This window comes from Oncorhynchus tshawytscha, linkage group LG07, assembly GCF_018296145.1.
Source record: "Oncorhynchus tshawytscha isolate Ot180627B linkage group LG07, Otsh_v2.0, whole genome shotgun sequence".
NCBI lineage: Eukaryota > Metazoa > Chordata > Actinopteri > Salmoniformes > Salmonidae > Oncorhynchus > Oncorhynchus tshawytscha.
Window position 1 is genome coordinate 26,405,497 of NC_056435.1, and position 20,858 is coordinate 26,426,354.

Consider the following 20,858-nt stretch of genomic DNA (forward strand, 5'->3'; position numbering starts at 1 on the left):
GTGATTTTCTTTAAAAAAGGACATTTCTAAGTAACCCCAAACTTTTGAACGGTAGTGTATAGCTTTGTATTAAATTGCCACCGTGCAACGGTTTCCTCCTACTTGGTGGTGGAACGACATTCCACTGGGTACCCATCCAATTTTAGCTCGGATTATCATAGGGTTGGTTGTACATGATACTGTACGATTATGAAGTCAGACGAGTTAAATCCACAAAATACAATGACCAAAATACTGAAAATGTACTAAAATTTAATCCATAAAAGCTGGAACATCATTTGACAGAAAAACACAAGAAGCATTATTAGAGTTGGTTTAGTATATATTTCAGCTTCAAGAGACAGAAATCAATCCTTATTTCCCCGCATATTTCTTCTATAAAATACCCATTTTTCTGAAGCATTATTATGCAAAAAAAATGGCATTTGAATATATTATGGGAACTATGATATCCCAGTGACTGAGTATAAAATTAAGTCACATCAGAGATATTTGCAGAAGAGAAAGTCCATGGATGTAGGGGAAACCAAAATACATATACGGACCTTGATCTACCACCATTGACATGACTGGCATGGAGAAATAGGTGTATGACTATAAAAAAAAAGGTTCTTACTTCCATTTGATTTCACACTTGAAAACATTTACACTTAATAACATGTGGTCATGCTGTCTGAAGATATTTATAATCATACAACTGAAGTCAACTTCCATGTCTCCAAATACACTATATTGCAAAGATGTAAAATACTGAAGTGAAGTTTATCTTTCTTAGTAGGTAATCGCTTTTACACTCTCAAAAGGAGGAGTGGGGCTTTCGGTCGGCCGGACCATGGACACGTTCCCATTTCAGAGACTTTCAGAGTTCATGGTGGTTCAGGATGTGGGGAATGAAGATTGTCCTTCAGGGTTCACCGATGTTGGATCAGAGAGGAGTCTGAGTGAGATAGAAACAAGTCGTCTCTCTCATTGTGTCCTGCTTTGATACTAGCGAATCAGCGGTCAGCTGTTTGTGTCCTCACCGTTTATGGCTGATGGGGAGGGGGCGGGGGAATGCTGGCACGGTCCAATCTGGGCAACAGTTCTTCATTACAGCATTCTATAGGTGGAGAGAGGGGAGAGGCAAAGATTAACGGAAGGTATAAAACGTGATTTCATTCAAAGGACTGTCCTATAATATATCAATGAACAAGTGCTGCCCTCTGTTGGCCAGTTAGAGTGCATTTTTCTGCCCTCCCTCCAGTGTGTATATTTGTATTTTATGGATCCCCATTTGCTGCAGCTACTCTTCCTGGGGTCCAGCAGAATTAAGGCAGTTTATACAATGTTAAAAACATTACAATACATTCACAACACACAGTGTGCCCTCAGGCCCCTAATCCACCAAACATCTACAGTAGTAAATCAAAGTGCATGTATAGTGGGTACGTTATTGTGTGTGTGTATGCAAACGTGTGTTACTTCACAGTCCCCACTGTTCCATAAGGTGTTTATTATCTGTTTTTTCCCCCTCAAATCTAATTTTACTGTTTTGCGTCAGTTACTTGTTGTGGAATAGAGTTCCATGTAATCATGGCTCTATGTAGTAGTGTATCTCCCATAGTCTGTTCTGGACTTGGGGACTGATGAGACCCCTTGTGGCATGTCTTGCATTCAACATGTCAATATTGCTCATAAATAAAATGAGTGATGAAGTCACTCTCCTCCACTTTGAGCCAGGAGAGATTGACATGAATATTATTAATATTAGCCCTCTGTGTACATCCAAGGCCCAGCCGTGCTGCCCTGTTGTGGCACCTAAACCACACAACTGAACAGTAGTCAAGGTGCAACAAAACCAGGGCCTGTAGGACCTGCCTTGTTGACAGTGTTAAGGCAGAGCATCGCTTTATTTTGGACAGACCTCTCCCCATCTTAGCTACTACTGCATCAATATGTTTTGACCATGACAGTTTACAATCCAGGGTTACGCCAAGCAGGAATAAGTCGTTTCATAAACGCGTCAAGTTCAGCATCTGGTTGCTCAACATTACACACCAGCAAATATTCTTTACATCATTGACATATGAATCACTACAAAACTTCTTGTATGACCTCCTACACAATATATTAGGCCCAGCCTTTGGAACTTTGGTTTTCCAAGATATGGCTACTATATTATGATCACTACACATCCTATGGATTTGGATACTGCTTTTAAGTACATTTCTGCAGCATTTGTAAAGATGTGATCGATACATGTTGATGATTTAATTCCTGTGTAGGCAAGGCAAGCTTGGGAAAGAAGCTTGGCCATGTAATACAGTGAGTAGAGGGGCATGGGGACAACTGCCCTAACCATTCAGAATTGAAGGGACAACAGGTATAGGAAATGTGGAGTCAGGAGAAGACCTCGCCATATAGAGTACCACAGTAGGAGTCATAATACCCAATAAATAGAGGTCAAACAGGGAAATAGTTCCAATCATTTCCCCACCATGCATTTTTCCCATAGGGGATTTTAGAAAGCGTTAAAATAAGGGCGGTGTTCCGTGTAGGCTTACCCTGGCGCGATGTTTTGACAGCAGTGTAAATCCCTCTAGGACAATGTAACTTATCAATATATTCCCCTGTATTCACCCACCAAAAATGAAATGCTAATTAGCTGCTAATGCAGCTATCATAAACAACTACAAATGCCACGATCTGGACAAGACTGCCGAGTAGAGGCAAAGGTAAGAATAAATATCTAAATGTTAGCTAAATGTAGTAATTATTAACTTGTCAAAACTTTTAAATGGACAATTGTGAGCCATCTTGTGCAAGTTTTAAATTGACAATAACTGTGAGCAAAGGTGTCAGCTACAGATGACGGAGGAGATGCAGGGATTTGTAGTCTTGCATGATGCCTACTTTTATGTTAACAGAATTTTCTAATCTGAGAGTAAATAGAGCCGAATATATTGATAATAAAGTCACCTTGTCCTAGAGAGATTGACATGGTTATCAAAACATCACGCCAGTGTTAGCCTACACAAAACACAGTCCTAACTTGAAGTGTTTCTAAAATCCACTATGGGAAAAATGAAGGGTGGAAAAACGATTGGAACAATTTCCCTGTTTGACCCCTAGGTTATGACACCTCCGCCTGACCCCACCCCTGCCGTTCCCCCGTCCATCCTAGTCTGGCTGCTCCACTAGTCTAAAACGGTGGGTCTGTAATCCCGTTAGTGACAGCCCAGTGCTCTTGGTGGCGTAGCCGACCGGAGACAGACTGCCTGGGGGCTGCTGGACTTAGGCCCCTCAATGTAGGACTCTATTGAGCAACAGATTAACTACCCTATAAACCTGGTGAAGAATGAGATAGTCATGTGTATGTGGACAGTTACACCAGACTATCAGCTAGGGATGTAACGATTCACTGATATGCATGGGTCCCCGATTCAAATGCGTAAGTAGTGAGTGCTTCGGTCCGCAGACCTCAAACCGATCCAAATGTATGCATGGGTCAGAAATTTCACCAGTTCACTAATGTTTCTCATATTATATTCTTTATACCTTCCGATAATACCGGATGCATCCACTCCTTTAGTGTCAAACTGTTCATAATCATTGATCTACATGCCAAACAATCCCAGGCAATATCAGTAGCCTGGAAAAACTGCACCGTGACCAGCTTCATGCACTGATCAACACAAGGTAGGCAGCCTGTTCCTGATCTTGCACATCTGCACGGGACGTTCAGCATTCAAATGCGAAAATGGCTTGAGCGAATTTAGGTTGTCACTCAACTAATAAAGCCTATGTAATTTTCTAGGTTATTGTTATCATGCACTGTTAAACTGTTTTACCAGAATTAAAGTAAGAAATCTGGGACAACGCATCTTGCTATACCTGCTGAACGCCCCGTTACAATAGATTTTTGTTCAGGTTCATCAGAAATAGTTTTGGTAGTTTTGTTTTAAACAATCAGTGTTTGTGGTCATTTTTATATGACAGAAAATAAACTCACTCCGTAAATAGTCCAAACCCATTCGATTTTGAGATGAGGGGGAAAACCAAAGCTACGCTCATATATACACTACATGATCAAAAGTATGTGGACATCTAAATCTCGTTCCATAATCATGGGCATTAATATGGATTTAGTCCCTCCCTTTGCTGCTATAACAGCCTCCACTCTTCTGGGAAGCCTTTCCACTAGATGTTGGAACATTGCTGCGGGGACTTGCTTCCATTCAGCCACAAAAGCATTAGTGAGGACAGGCACTAATGTTGGGCAATTAGGACTGGCTCGCAGTCAGCGTTCCAATTCATCCCAAAGGTGTTTGATGGGGTTTGAGGTCAGGGCTCTGTGCAGGCCAGTCATGTTCTCCCACATTGATCTCGACAAACCATTTCTCTATGGATCTCGCTTTGTGCACGGGGGCATTGTCATGCTGAAACAGGAAAGGGCCTAACCCCAAACTGTTGCTACTAAGTCGGAAGCACGGCATCAAGAATTTAACTAATGGAACCAAGGGGCCTAGCCCAAACCATGAAACAGCCCCAAACCCTTATTCCTCCTCCACCAAACTTTACAGTGGGCACTACGCAGCTGGGCAGGTAGCATCTGTGCTGGCATCCACCAAACCCAGATTTGTCCATCAGACTGCCAGATGGGGAAGCGTGATGCATCAGAACGCATTTCCACTGGTCCTGAACTCGATGGGGGGGCTTTACACCACTCCAGCCGACGTTTGGCATTGCGCATGGTGATCTTAGGCTTGTGTGCGGCTGCTCTACCGAGGACAGACGATTTTTACGTTCTTCAGCACATGACGTTCCCGTTCTGTGAGCTTGTGTAGCCTACCAATTTCTCAGTTGAGCTATTCTACTGCCAATGTTTGTCTATGGAGATCGCATGGCTGTGTGCTCGATTTTATACACAGGTGTAGTTGAAATAGCAGAATCAACTCATTTGAAGGGGTGTCTGTATACTTTTGTCCACGTAGTAATATATATTGTAAACGACAGGTTAATTAATGGCCAATTTCAGAACCGAAGTGGCAGATAAAACTTTCTACATTGCCTGCCTGCCCCCCCCCCGATAGTGGTGGTGGGGTGGTAGATGCATCCCTTATGGCTCAGCTCAGGTGCCTACATTTGGCTCAGAGGCCCAGCTCATGAGCACCATCAGCAAAAGATTTGAACTTAAAATGGAAAGTAGTGTTTATGCAACAAATGTTAGTCCATTAAATCATATTGCATCGATTCGTTGCCTAATCAAAACAAATCACACAGAACCGTTTCAAACATAAAAAGGAATCATTCCTGTATTGTGTCACCTTAAAAAGGGAAATATGCACATCCCCACTACCAGCAGATGGCACAGTCTACTGTCCAGGGAGCAGTCTACACTAAGTTAATGACAGTGAGCAGTCAACGTTCCATGAATGCTCTCAGGCCCTATCGATTCTATCAAATGACGAGAAAAATCAACTGACAGAATAGTAGTCGTGGCCATTAAAAAAAAACAAAGCATGTATTAATAACTATAGATTAAACAAATCCCAAATTGCAGGGACATATTGTGAGTTGAGAAGAATGTTGTGCTCCTCGTAGGTCCAGTAATAAGGGTTAAGGTGTACCAGTCAGGTAATTAGAGTCTACCCGTGTCGTTAGTCACCTACTCACCTGGCTCAGAGCTGCTGCAGGGCGGGGTGGAGGGGAGGGGACCTTTAGAGCAAGACACAGTTTGATTTCTTTTTCGCTTTCTTCTTTTCCACAGGCGTTTTCCTATTTATCTGTCTGACCAAGTCATAGAAGATCTGCAAACACAAAACCATTGCTAAGTGCTTTGACACATAAAAAAAAAAAGGCATAGTTAACCATATAAATCCAAACTGTTAAGTGTCATAATTCATATCACTAGTCAGCAGTTTGATTGTCAGTACTCACGTCGAGGACGTTGATCTTTGACTTTGCGGAGGACTCTAAAAAGGCACAGTGGTTCCACTGTCTGGCCAGGTTCTGACCCTGCTCCTTGCCCACCACCCGCTCATCCTCCAGGTCACACTTATTCCCCACCAGGATCATCGGCACCTGGGAGAGAAGAGAACAGGACATGGATGAGGGATAACATCAAAAATGTTAAAGCATTTCACCGGGACCAAACAAAACAAATATGGTTGAAAAATCTATAGTTACACAATTCAATATTATAAAATCGATACTTTGACTCCAAGTATCGATTTGAACCGGACACAGATGTGCTGTTCTGCCCCTGGACAAGGCAGTTAACCCACTGTTCCTAGGCCATCATCGTAAATAAGAATTTGTTCTTAACTGACTTGCCTAGTTAAATAAAAAAAATAAAGTGGGGGCGCTAGTCAGCACCAAAACTCCAGTATTTCTCATCCTTTTGCTTGATTAAAATAGTGAGCCAAGCACTATTTCCATGACGGAACAAAACAAATGTTCTCATGCTCCATCTTGTCTCTCTGACGGACATATAGTGAACAATATGTTTGGAACATCAAATCGCAATACATATAGAAGTCAGAGGTTTACACACACGTTAGAGTCATTAAAACTAGTTTTTCAACCAATCCACAAATTTCTTGTTAACAAACTATAGTTTTGGCAAGTCGGTTAGGACATCTACTTTGTGCATGACACAAGTAATTTTTCCAACAGTTGTTTACAGACAGATTATTTCACTGTATCACAATTCCAGTGGGTCAGAAGTTTACATAGACTAAATTGACTATGCCTTTAAACAGCTTGGACAATTCCAGAAAATGATGTCATGGCTTTAGAAGCTTCTGATAGGCTAATTGACATCATTTGGGTCAATTGGTGTACCCGTGGATGTATTTCAAGGCCTATCTTCAAACTCAGTACCTCTTTGCTCGACATCATGGTCAAATCTAAAGACATCAGCAAAGACCTCAGAAACATTTTTTTTGAAGACCTCCGCAAGTCTGGTTCATCCTTGGGAGCAATTTCCAAATGCCTGAAGGTACCACGTTCATCTGTACAAACAATAGTACGCAAGTATGAACACCATGGGACCATGCAGCCGTCATACCGCTCAGGAAGGAGACGCCTTCTGTCTCCTAGAGATGAACGTACCCTGGTGCGAAATGTGCAAATCAATCCAAAGCACCTGCAAAGGACCTTGTGAAGGTGCTGGAGGAAACGGGTACAAAAGTATCTATATTCACAGTAAAACAAGTCCTATATCGACATAACCTGAAAGGCCGCTCAGCAAGGAAGAAGGCACTGCTCCAAAACCGCCCCCAAAAAAAGCGAGACTACAGTTTGCAACTGCACATAGGGACAAAGATCGTACTTTTTGGAGAAATGTCCTCTGGTCTGATGAAACAAAAATAGAACTGTTTGGCCATAATGACCATCGTTATGTTTGGAGGAAAAAGGGGGAGGCTTGCAAGCCGAAGAACACAATCCCAACGGTGAATCACGGGTGTTGCAGCATCATGTTGTGGGGGTGATTTGCTGCAGGAGGGACTGCTGCACTTCACAAAATAGATGCCATCATGCGGATGTAAAATTATGTGGATATATTGAAGCAACATCTCAAGACATCAGTTAGGAAGTTAAAGCTTGGTTGCAAATGGGTCTTCCAAATGGACAATGACCCCAAGCATACTTCCAAAGTTGTGGCAAAATGACTTAAGGACAACAAAGTCAAGGTATTGGAGTGGCCATCACAAAGCCCTAACCTCAATCCTATAGAACATATGTGGGCAGAACTGAAAAAGCATGTGCGAGCAAGGAGGCCTTCAAACCTGACTCAGTTACACCAGCTCTGTCAGGAGGAATGGGCCAAAATTCACCCAACTTATTGTGGGAAGCTTGTGGAAGGGTACCTGAAACGTTTGACCCAAGTTAAACAATTTAAAGGCAATGCTACTAAATACTAATTGCGTGTATGTAAACTTCTGACCCACTGGGAATGTAATGAAAGAAATAAAAGCTGAAATAATTATCTACTATTATTCTGACATTTTACATTATTAAACTAAAGTGTTGATCCCAACTGACCTAAGACAGGGAATTTTTACTAGGATTAAATGTCAGGAATTGTGAAAAACTGACTTTAAATGTATTTGGCTTAGGTGTATGTAAACTTCCGACTTCAACTAGAAGTATGGTAATAATATCGTATCGTGAGCTACCTGGCAATTCCCATCCCTAATCAATACAAGGTGTATGTGTGTGGGTCTGTCACACCCATCCTGACAGTGTGTTCTGGCTGTTTAGGGAGTTAGTAGAAACAATGGCAGCCCCGCCCACGCAGGATAGAAATCGGCTTCCTGCCTGCTCCCCTCTGTTTGCATTGCATTCCATGCTCCAGCTGCTCCATAGAATGAAACCATGGCAGACTGCGTGTGTGTCCGGGGAGCAGTACATAATATCAAGGTGAGATCAGAGAGAATAAAGGATGCTGGGTTGAGTTCCCTAATCTCTCCCCACTTTGATGCCTTACTGAAAAGTCTATAAACAGCAGCTCTGTGTAAAAGTTGCCCAAAAACACAGATCTGGGATCAACTTCTCCTCTGCAGAGCCTAACTTTAACCATTAGGGGGGCAGATGATGCGGGAAAGTAAAACTGACCTCAGAACAGTGTCTGGGGGCAACTTCACCCTATTCGGGGCAAGTGCCCTCTCTCACAGGGCTGTAAGGGCAGACGACAGGAAGCAGTTTGGCCTAGCTCCATGGCGGTAGCTCCGTGAAGTGTCAAATCCAAACAAACCCTTAGACGGGGCCGTTGAACGACGGTTGCCCTAAAGTCAGAGTAGAACCGGAGGTATGCATTTCCAGGCTAGCTAACGCCAGATAGGGAAGAAAGTAGCTGTAGAACATCCCCAGTCAGCAACATGGAGGAAGGCAGGGAGGGAAGTTAAGCCTGTGTCCATGAGCCACACCGAGACGTACACATGGCGAAATCACAAGTCAGGCATTAACCTACTACTCCAGCTGAACAGACAAGGACTTAGACAGGAGTCACAAGACCTCTTGTGTAAGCTAGTCGTGTGATGGAAGGGGGGAAAAAAATGTTACATGAGAAAAGCCGATACTAGTCCCATCACTTCATTCACCACCTTATGAGTCTCCTTGATACCATTCAAGGAAATGGGCTTTGGTGTCCAGGTTTGCTCTGGTAAAATTGTCTACGGAGTTAAACACTTGCATATGCACAATCTGAAATGTTACATTGTAACACATTGTAGCTTGAAAGGAATCCTACCAAAAACCCTCAAAGTGTATTATATAGTGGGACTAATATTCTGAGCACCTATTCAGAGCCTTGCCGTGTGGGTTCTGTTTTGTAGCCTGTGTGTTCCGTATGGACATAGTGTCTTTAAAAATCGAGCCCGGCTAGACCATGAGCCCTCCCCGCCGTCTCCACATTCTCCAACACTGTAGTAGTACATGGTCTGTACCATCACTCATTCATATATCCTTATGTACATATTCTTTATCCCCTTACACTGTGTATAAGACAGTAGTTTTTTTGGAATTGTTAGTTAGATTACTTGTTCGTTATTACTGCATTGTCGGAACTAGAAGCACAAGCATTTCGCTACACTCGCATTAACATCTGCTAACCATGTGTATGTGACGAATAAAATTTGATTTGATTTGGTGTGTGGCATTCCCATCAAACACTTGGAATGGAAATGGCTGAGCAGCACTGGCCTGCCCAAATTCAACCAATAATCCATTCCTTCTTTTGGGGGGTGGACAAAGCATTTCCGTTGGTCATGCATTCCTACAAGGGGCAATGAAAGAAACAGGGCGAAAAGCTTAAATCGTCAGTAGAATGATAGCTACCACAGAGAGCTGCAGTACGGTAGTTGGCAGATATGCACAAGTGTTGAGTCTTGGGAGTATTTCGAGAGAAAACACTGAGCAAAGGGATGGAACGGGCCTTATTCCCTGTTGACAGCCAGTGATCCAACAATCGATCCCTAACCTCCATCATGCAATGGCTTTCTAATCTGAACTGCCTAAAAATAAAAAAATAAACTGTCTCCCTGGCCCATCCAGTGTTTCTGATGACTAGGGACTTTCGGTGGAAATCATCCCCGTCGGAAATCACCCACCTCGGGCCAGACCACACGAACCACAAGCCGGCTGGGAAACAACGAGAAACCGACAAGTGATAAAAAAAAAAAAATGAGCCAGTCATAACAAAGTACAGGGGATTTATTGGCACCCGGAGACATTAGCCCCGCCCACACAGAAAGGGAGAGAGAGTACAGGAAAGAGAAAGCTTGAGAGGAAAGGGTGTTTTACAGATCACCAAAAAAGGGCATCATCCTGCTGAGTGAGTATCTGTTGAGGCCAGGGGACTATGAAGTGTCACTCCGATACTCCAAACACAAGGATGGAGTGCCAAGAAATGGGTCCGTGGTTAATGTGGAGGGGTTGTAATAATATTTCCTTCTCATTCTTGCTGCATGAGCTCAGTTGTCATCACACCACAAAGACTAGCTCATGATCATGGGTAAATGTTATATAGTGCTGTGGCAAATAATGGTTGGTTTTAACTAGGGCCAGGAGTTTTCCCTGATCATGTGGTCTAGTTATAATCCAAGGTAGCCACTCACATCTTCGGTGTCCTTCACTCTCAGGATCTGTTCCCTCAGGTCCTGCAGGTCGTTGAACGTGGACTGTGCTGTGATGGAGTACACCAGGGCAAAGCCCTGACCGTTCTTCATGTACAGATCTCTCATTGCAGTGAACTGCTCCTGTAAGACAGGCAGGGGAAAGAAATATCATGAGTTCTGATGTCATAGTTAATAAGACCTCTATTCCCCTGATCAATTTCATGATTCCCCCCCAAAAGAGTTCTAGTTAATACATGCATTATGTTGCTGCTAGACATCACAGCTCAATTGACTTGTCAGTGGAGGCCCAAGGCGCTTCAATATTAGCCTTGGAAGCCCAGCAAATAATTTAAAGAGATTCTGGACCTTTTAAATACTTTTTAGCCAGTAGTTCTGAAAGTAGCACTCATGAGCCAAAAGGGTCCCTGAAATTGTCGTACATCGTCACATAGGTGCAGATATTTGCACAAAGTCATTGCTTTCACTCCCTCTCTCTGCGGTGCCCATTGAGCTGTTGGAGTCCGCCCTGCAACCTTATTGGATAATGCTGGGCAGGCCTCTTGCTAGCTGTCACTCAAATATGAGGGGCTAAAGCTAATTGACTGCTCATAGATTATGCATGTATGAACTATACATATTAACTATATTATGCATGTATGAACGTCTAGCCTCAAGCGGGGGGGGGGTTAAAAAATATTTTCTTAGTCACCAAAGTACCGGAGCATGTCTTTAAAGAAATATACACTCAGGGTTTAGCCTGGATAACAGAGTTGTGGAGCTGAGCAACATTAACTTACTGTGCCGGCTGTGTCGAGGATTTCAAGCATGCATTGCTGTCCATCTACCTCCACTTGCTGCAGTGGAGAAAAAAAAACAAGAGGGTGAGAAAGAAAGAGCACAACAGGTTGTTGACCCACAGACCAGCTGAAAGCAATCAGCTTATTCCCTGGCAATTCCTCCCTTACGGGACACCTACCTTTCTGTAGGAGTCTTCTATTGTTGGGTCATATTTTTCCACAAAGATTCCCTGTACAAACTGGACTGTCTGTAAGAGAGAACATGGGCCACAAAAACAAGTCAGATCAACAACTCACAACACAGGAATATTCAAGGCTGGTGCTGTGGATTTTGAGGCCTGGATTTGCATAACCCTGGCTTGTGCTAGTTGGTACATAAGACAGGCATCTGGACTAAGCTGAGATGGTCACGTGCGGCTCAGCTGGTAGAGCATGGCGCTTGCGACGCCAGGGTTGTCGGTTCAATTCCCACCAGGGGACAGCACGAAAAATTATGAAGATTTATGCAAGCACTACTGTCAGTCACTCTGGATAAGAGCATCTGCTAAATTACAAAAATGTAGATGGCCCACCTCCAGTGAAATACTCACCAGAGCGGATTTGCCCACGCCTCCCGAGCCTAGCACCACTAGCTTGTATTCACGCATGGCAGGATCTCTTCACGGGACAGCCCAACAGTCTGCACAGGCAGGAGAAAAAGAGAAAATTGTAAAAACAGAAATATCAGTTCTCTCCCAATAAGATCGTAGTATGGTTGGGACAAGTCGCGGCATAACAATGGCAACACCCATAAGCAGAGCTCCAGTGGAACAGGTCAGGAGGAGTTTATGACCCCATCCTCTAGCTAACACAAACCAGATGTGGGTGTGAAGGGAGAAGTTTGGGTTTGGCCGCCTGCTCCTAGGACAACCATCTGGCCGTCATGCATGCAGCACACCATGTCAGACTCAGTCTATGAATACAGAAACTGAAATCCATTGGCATGCAGCACATGGGCTTGCCCAATGGGTCAACCTTTAGGCCCAACTTTCTGCTGCGGTATACAAAAAAGGGCTAAAGACAGACCATTTAGTCGCATTTAGCGACTGACATGGCTGCGCGAGGGAAATGTTTAATTGGTTGGGTCGGTACGAGTTGCACATTCTACATGGTCAGCTAACTCAGTCACTTTTTTTTTTTTTTCAAGGCTAAACCATTATTTGGTCAAACCGTAAAGTACATTATCCTCATGAAAGTGTCTGCCCGCCCCCGTTTCGCTGGGGCCTGCTGCTTTGTTGAGTGAGCCGCTCTCCTTTGCCGGGGGAGAAAAAACACAGCTAACACATAGTCACAGTTGAAGAAAGGAGGTTCTCAGCTTTCGGTAAGTACAGTTTAGATTTTTTTTCGACTCTCAATTTTGTGCTCAATAGCAAACATTTTACAACAAAGATATTTGATATGGCTTTGAGATACATAGTGCGCAAAATAATTAGGCACAATATATAGGCCCCATTGTGTGGTAGGCTACAACGGCAACCTTTTTTGGGACATTACATTTATCAGAACATTCTGGAGCCCTATTAAACAGTAAAATATATCAGTATAACAGTTGAATCACAACATGAAAATAAAATAATAAAGCTACCATGTCATCGGCGGGTGCCAACAACTGAAAAACTTTGTGGCACCACTGTCACCGGGCGAAAATGTTAGTCTGGGGCCCTGCCATCTGTTGTTAACGCAAGACAATTAAGAAACAACCACAATGCCGTCCATTTGGGATTTGTGGTGTCCTTCCATTGACAACATGCCCTCTAGGGCTAAATACTCAGGAACACCTCCTACAGAGACCGTCAGCTCCTGACTAAAGTCACAAGAGACAGACAGCCTCATGGGATATGAGACCAATGAATAATTTATGGTGAAGACACTAATCCTCATCATACAGGAGTTATTTATTTATTTTTAGGAGCAAGGGAAAGTACACACTCCCACTTGTCTATGCACTTTGAGAAGAAAGTCTACCTGTCAGTGGAACTTTTGTTCCACAAGTCATGAGCTGTGAAAACTGTAATCCATGACAAGTGAGAACTGCAAAGGTAGAGGAGGACAGTAAAGTCCAGAGACTTAGGTATTAGTATTATAAGTGTTGATGCATGCTGGTGCGGATTTGATGTCACTGGTAGCGTAATACACTTTTCACTTCAAATGATGTATGAAAAACAACTTTAAAGAGTGTGATGTAAACTACAACTACTTTTGAATTGATGTAACTATCCTGAGAAAGCCTGCTCCAGTAATGATGCATTCTCTGACTGAGCCCCTTACAACTCAGAATCGTTCACAGTGCTCTCTACGGCAGTCCATTAACTGCGTTACGTGCACGGCACGCTTTCAAGCACAAGGCCATGTAAGGAAATTATTTAACTGAACCTCAACCAACCCCCCCAGTCGTTCCTCAATATCTCTCCCCACAAAACAAATAGCTTAAGTATTTTCCCCGTAGTAACTAACAAATAAGGAGAGTGAGCCACGCACCACAAACACACTGAAACCATGACATCAGCGCCATATAACTCACTCTCTATGGACAGAGGTATGTTTCCATGTAAGGCTTAAACTGGGAAGAAGAGTTGCTGAGAAAGAGCGAGAGACTCCATAGTGTGCTCCCGTCTTAGCCGAGTCACAAATTAGACAAAAATCTAAACACTATATGGATTATGGATGGACACAACAGTTGACATTTCGTAAATATTCATACCTTAGTAGCAGATCAGTGCTCTGACATTTAGCAAGCTTCAGACTTCAGCAGGCTATTTGGAGTATTGTGAGGAGAATTTACTAATCCGTTGACAATGATAGTGAGCAGTCACTGCGCCTGGCCCTGACTCAGCACCACATTTGATAGGCAGGTTCCTATATCTCTCCAGACCAGTGTTGCCAGTGGAAACCACACTCCCATCATGCAAGGCCTCACTTTGCACTTGCATATTAATTATAGAAATTGTCATTATGCTGCCCTCATCCTCTGCTGGCAAAGCAGGCACTGAATACAGTTTGAGTCAACCACTTGTGGTTCAGGATTTAAGAGTGCGCGAAAAGGTGCTTAATGTACTCAAAGTAATACTTTTCAAATTGGTGAGATTATGTTTCATGTCTTCCGTTATTACGCAAACAACTTCACCTCAGAAATCCCCCAACTAAGATATCAGGAAATGACAGGGGGGAAAAACATAAAAAAGAACAGAATCTAAATTATCCTTTTATGAGCTACAGTTTATTTGCATAATTCCAAACGGGCCCTTCAATTTTATTTTTTATTAAGAAGAGCCCCATTGAAATCCATAAATGAAAATCTGCCATCAGAACATAGAAACACATGTCCTCCATCTAGGCTACTAACTAATGTGGTGACTTTTCTGGCTCATAGCAGGCCTAGAGGTTTTAGGGTTGACGTTGAGGCTAAGGGCCACCTCCACTCTAAACTTTGGGCAAGTAAGTCATTGTATTTAACAAAGGCTGTAGCAACTGGTGGATGTAAACGTCATGACTTGACAGTTGAAGCAGAGGCAGCCCAAGCGGGGGGGAAAAAACGAAGAACTGCTGATACGGATTTGAGAACACCACATGTGGCGTTAAATTAACGGTGAGCTGTGACACCACACATCCGGTTTCCTGGGCTACCAGTAGTACTCATAATCATGAGCCCATTCGTTTCGCATTTTCTCGTTCCAATTTAGTCATGTGGATGGTCATTCATTCCAATGCTAAAAATGAGGTGTGGTGTTAATTAGGAAAGTTACGGCCTCAGCCCTTTCTTTTGCCTCATCAATTGGAGTAGGCCTATTCTCGAGCGTTGAGTCGACTAGTCAGCAACACTAATCCTACAAAATCCCTAAAATCCACATCTCTCTTCGTTGACTTCCCTTCATACAGTAGTCATTCAAATTATGTTCACAACCAGTGTTTAGGACTGGAAACAAGTCAATTCAAATTTGTGTAGATGTATATAATAGAGAAAAAAACAGAAGTGAAATTGGGTTACGGTCTGAAGTCAGAACGGAAAGAAACATCAAAATAGCTTTTCACTCTCTGTTCCTGTTCAGGACAAACTGCAATGTTGACTTGGAAACTTCTGAGGAGAGGGAAGTAAGCCGGTTAAGTTAAGTTAAAGCCTAGATCTTATCCTAATGTTTGCAGATTCAGGCCACAGGATGACAGTGATGCATGCTTTATCTCCCAGGGGCAAAAACCTTTTGGTGTATGGTGCATACCAGTATAGTACTGCATACCAGGCCTAGTACTGTAAAAAAATAAAGCATTTAATGGTTCATGTTCAATTTATGTGAAATGTAAGAGGCTGGCTTAGTTGAGGGGACTAGTCTGAAAGCTGTCAAACACATGGATGCCTAGCTAGCGACTGAATGTTTGAAATGAGCAACTAATATTTAACACACATCCAGTCAGTGCTATAATGTTAATTCCTGCCAGTGCCACGCTCCTAACATTAGAGTCTTAAGTGACCATTTCTCCTTTGCCAAGAGAATCCATTGACCTGATGTGTGGCATACCAAAATGCTGATTAAATAGCATGAGCATTACACAGTTGCACCTTGTGCTGAGGACAATTAAAGGCCACTAAAATGTGCAGTTGTCAAACAATGCCACAGCTGTTATGATTGAATTGAATGTTAATTTCTCTACCATAGTTTTAGAGAATTTGGCAGCAAGTCCAACCGGCCTCACAACCGCAAACCACATATGGCGTTGTGTAGGCTAGCGTTGTCAACGTTGTAACAGAGTGCCTCATGGTGGAGGTGAGGTTATGGTATAAAATAATTAACATCCAATCACATTAACTGTTACTCTCTCTCTGGAATTCCACTAAAGGTCTGTATGTAGTCAAACGTAGCTGCTGCTCATCCGTTCAAATGGTTTAAAAAAAGTAAGGCCCGCATCCATAGACACGCATACCAGCTCTACTGGTAGTACTGCTATGACCAGCAGTGCTACACATGCACTGTTTCACGACACATCAGTGACATGGCAGGAGATGTTTTGAAACAATTATTGCTTCATATACAAGCCAGTGAATTCTATGCGTTAACAGCCGAATGAGTCAACAGATGTGGCGGGCCTGGCACAGCTCCTGTTATATGTCTGTTAGGTTTATGGGGGGTCAATTAAGGAAGACATCCTCTTCTGCAAACCACTGGAAACCAGGACAGGATATTTTTTAAGTACTGGACAGCTTTGTGATATCAAATGGTCTTTGGTGGTCAAGATGTGTTGGTATCTGTATTTATGGTGCAAAAGCCATGACAGGGAGACATATTGGAATGGTAACGCGCATGCAAGCGGTTGCTCCTGACGCCACTTGGGTACACTAGTAGCGACCATGTAACGCTATTACAACATACAGAAGTGCACTGGTTATCTATGGACAAAATATTGACACGTTTTTAAATTGAGAGACAAGCTTAAAGTTCTTTACCGACCATAATTTTCACTTGTCTGACCGCTGGCGTGATGACGAGTTTCTCATGACTGGCCTATTTGGGTGATGTTTTTTCCTCACCTGAATGATCTGAATCTAGGCTTACAGAGACTCTCTGCAACTACATTCAACATGTGGGACAAAATTGAGGCTAAGTTGGAGCTCTTCTCTGTCTGCATTAACAAGGACAACACACAGGTCATTCCATCATTGTATGATTTTGTGTGTGCAAATGAACTCAAGCTTACAGACCATGTCAAATGTGATATAGCGAAGCACCTGAGCAAGCTGGGTGCGCAATTACACAAGTACTTTCCCGGAACGACAACAAAAACAACTGGATTCGTTATCCCTTTCATGCCCTGCCTCCAGTCCACTTAACGATATCTGAACAAGAGAGCCTCATCGAAATTGAAACAAGCAGTTCTGTGAAAATTTAATTTAATCAGCCGCCACTACCAGATTGCGTGGTTAAGACACGGATGCCCTTTGCAACCACATACCAACGTGAGAGTGGATTCTCAGCCCTCACTAGCATGAAAACTAAATACAGGCACAGACTGTGTGGAAAATGTAAGATTTAAGACACTCTCTCCAATACAACATTACAGAGTTATGCACATCCTTTCAAGCACACCCTTCTCATTAACCTGTGGAGTTTGTTATTCAAAAATTGTGAATAATAAGGTTTTATATGTAAGATGACTAAATAAAGAACAACATTTATTATTATTTGTGCCCTGGTCTTATAAGACCTCTATGTCAGTTCCCACGAGCCAGGTTGTGACAACTCACTCATTCTTATGTTTAATAAAAGTATTTTATAGTGTGTGTGTGGCAGGCTTACAATGATGGCAAAAAAACAACATTTGAGAGTGTGCTGACCCTGGTGCTAGAGGGGTTAAGCAGCTGCAGGTTGAATGTTTGAAGGGGTACGGGACTATAAAATGTTTAAGAACCACTGCACTAGGCATGCCAGAGGAAGGCCCAAAAAAATAGTTAAAGACTCCAGTCACCCAAGTCATAGCCTTTTCTCTCTGCTACCGCATGGCAAGAAATACCGGAGTGCCAAGTCCAGGTCCAAAAGGCTCGTTAACAGCTTCTACCCCCAAGCCATAAGACTGCTGAACAATTAATCAAATGGCCACCCGGACTATTTACATTGACCCCCCTTGTTTTTACACTGCTGCTACAAGCTGCTTATTATCTATGCATAGTCACCTTACCCCTACCTACATGTACAAATGACCTCAACTAACCCATACCCCCGCACATTGACTCGGTATATTGCCTCGTTATTGTTATCAATTTCTCGTGTTACTTTTTACTTGTGTTTATTTAGTTAATATTTTCTTAACCATTTATTGAACTGCATTGTTGGTTAAGGGCTTGTACATAAGCACTTCACGGTAAGGTCTTACACCTGTTTTATTCCACGCACCTGACAAATAACATTTGATATTCAGAAATTTAGGACAGCCATTTGAAGAGGAGTGGGACAACATTCCACAGGCCACAATCAACAGCCTGATCAACTCTGTGAAGATGTGTCACGCCCCATGAGGCAAACAGTGGTCACACCAGATACTGACAGGTTTTCTGATCCACCCCCCTAGTTAAGGTATCTGTGACCAACAGATGTTTATCTGTACTCCCAGTCATGTGAAATCGATAGATTCATTAGGCCCTAATCTATTTCAATTGACTGATTTCCTTCTGTGAAGCGTAATTCAGTAAAATCTTTGAAATTGTAGCATGCTGCGGTCATATTTTTGTTCAGTATTCATCAGAAGAACAGACATCCACCATGTCAACCTAAATATTATTGTGACTGTACTATGATTTGGTAGCCTGGTTGCCAAATGACATGAGTGGCATGTTAGCTAAAGAGACTGGTATCCAGTCCCAGACTAATGATTTGGCGCAGTACTGTTAACTAGCTAACGTTACCTCTTGCACCCTGTCCAGCTAGCTAACAAACCCCGAGCATACAAACACCGCTAGCTAAATCATCACCGCTAACAACCGACAGCTAGCTCAATTCTCTTGCTAACTATCAGTTGACCCAGGTCAACTAGCTAACAACCGAGCTTGATTAGCTCAACTGAATAACGTTACAGCTAAATAGAGTAACGACTACACTTGTGTAGTAGCACATTCAAGTAGATTTAAAACTAATTTAAAAAATGCCAATGCCAGTTCACTAGCTAGCTTGTTAGGTACCACGCTAATAGTTAGCAAACTAGCACGCGACTGATTGGTCGACTTCACGAACTAACGAAGCTAGCTAACTGCATGCATTCCTGAGCCTCCGCACACAATACAAAACATAAACCAGCATGCACATATTTGGATAGTTATGTTAAAATACATTCTAAGTTTGTTATCTACCCTATCCAACAAAATGTAGACTGTTTTTAGCTAGCTAACGTTACCTGCCCTTCCGCCTGGCCTTGACTTAAAAATGGGAGTGCAGTTTTTAGTGAGTGCAAATTCCTAATCTCAGTTGCTAAATGCAACATATTCACCGTGCCACGCATTCCTCTCTAATTTATCTCAAATTGTTTGGCCAAACATGTGGTGGCTTTTTGACAGCCCTGTTAGCAAAAATAAAGTTAGCCTTTTTACACTCACCGTTTCTCGCTCGCTCCACTCCGCCACGGTCTGTGTCCCCGGCCTCAGTGCGCAGTAGACGTCATTCCAAACTATTTCTCGGTTTTCTTAAAAGGACAATGTCAAATTTTGCACGGGTTCCTTTTGTGGTGGTAGAGGACAATACAACAACAAAAATACATTGGGTAATTCACAGCTCATAATTGCAATGCTTTATAATAATCACTTATTTATGGATATATGTTCCATGCAGGATTTATTTTTAATCAACATCATGGCCCTATGACCCCTGACAAACCCAATCAGTTAACTCAGCCAAAGCATTTATGCAAATATGTCAATCTTATTATCAAAATCAGGTAGCCTTGCCTAGCGGTTAGAGTGTTGGGTTGCTTTAGTTCGAATCCCGAGCAGACGAGGTGAAAAATCTGTCGATGTGCCCTCGAGCAACCCTTATTGCTCCAGGGTCGCCGTTGGTAATGGCAGACCCTGGCTGTGGTCCCACTCTCCGATATTATCTCAGGGAAAGTTGGGATATGTTTCCAATTCACATGCATATTAATACACACTTGTGCATGTGTTGAAATGGGACTAATATAAGCACCCAGCAAATGAATATAAATGAGGATGTGGCATACAGGAGGTAAAGCATAGGTTTGCAGTGTTGTGTTTTGGCCCCTGTACTCCAGCACTTTGGATTTGAAATTATACAATGGCTATGAGGTTAAAGTGCAGACTGTCAGCTTTAAATTGAGGGTATTTTCATCCATATCGGGTGTACATAGTCCGTGAGAAAGTTACAGACGCACAAATATCCCCAAGACATGCTAACCTCTCACCATTACAATAACAGGGGTGGTTAGCATTTTTGGGGGGATATGATACTTATGCCTCTGTAACTTTCTCACTCATTATTACTACAATTAATTCAGCCTTATCTGTAGTCATAGCAGTATAGTAACAAGTCTTCAAGTCCCAGACAACTTAGTTACTGCAGAAAGAGTTAGAGGCACAACAGCACATTGATGGATGGATGTTCAGATTGCCTAAAGAGAATGAAGATGGTGTGTGACAGCAGTGACAGGCAACTTTTTATCATGCTCCTCTACAAACAGATCATTTTTTTTATCCAACTCCATTTCAAATTGCCTGTAGCTGAGGACAGGTGTGCATTACAGGTAAATAAAGAAAAATTCTCAAGTTATAGGGCAACTCCACCACTTTTCAACCTCATATGCATTATCTTCAGCACCAAACCAGTGTCTACATATGTGAAAACGGTGCATTTCTACAGAAATATAGTGTTAAAAGGTTCTACCCCGACACTGTGATGTCACAGAGAAGCATTTTTTAGGATCTTATATTTTTAAT

General features: G+C 42.6%; 1 protein-coding gene across 3 annotated transcripts; it reads right to left on the bottom strand.

Annotated features, from left to right (window-relative positions):
* Window positions 1-235: 235 nt before the first annotated feature.
* Window positions 236-19,643, bottom strand: LOC112254221 (ras-related protein Rap-1A-like). 3 transcript variants are annotated; one of them, XR_006083717.1, is made up of 9 exons: window positions 19,509-19,643; window positions 11,989-12,077; window positions 11,578-11,646; window positions 11,399-11,455; window positions 10,602-10,742; window positions 5,920-6,063; window positions 5,656-5,789; window positions 1,023-1,099; window positions 236-937 (listed from the first exon to the last, which is right to left on the bottom strand). XR_006083717.1 is itself a non-coding variant. In XM_024426566.2 (8 exons), exons 2-7 carry the CDS (start codon window positions 12,043-12,045, stop codon window positions 5,700-5,702), a joined length of 558 nt encoding a protein of 185 aa, XP_024282334.1. In that variant the 5' UTR covers window positions 12,046-12,077; window positions 19,509-19,643; the 3' UTR covers window positions 236-1,099; window positions 5,656-5,699. The 3 variants fall into 3 exon arrangements, 2 of the variants coding, with proteins under 2 accessions (XP_024282334.1, XP_024282335.1); XM_024426566.2 differs by having other exon boundaries at window positions 236-1,099; XM_024426567.2 differs by lacking the exon at window positions 19,509-19,643 and adding an exon at window positions 14,139-14,268 and having other exon boundaries at window positions 236-1,099.
* Window positions 19,644-20,858: the final 1,215 nt, after the last annotated feature.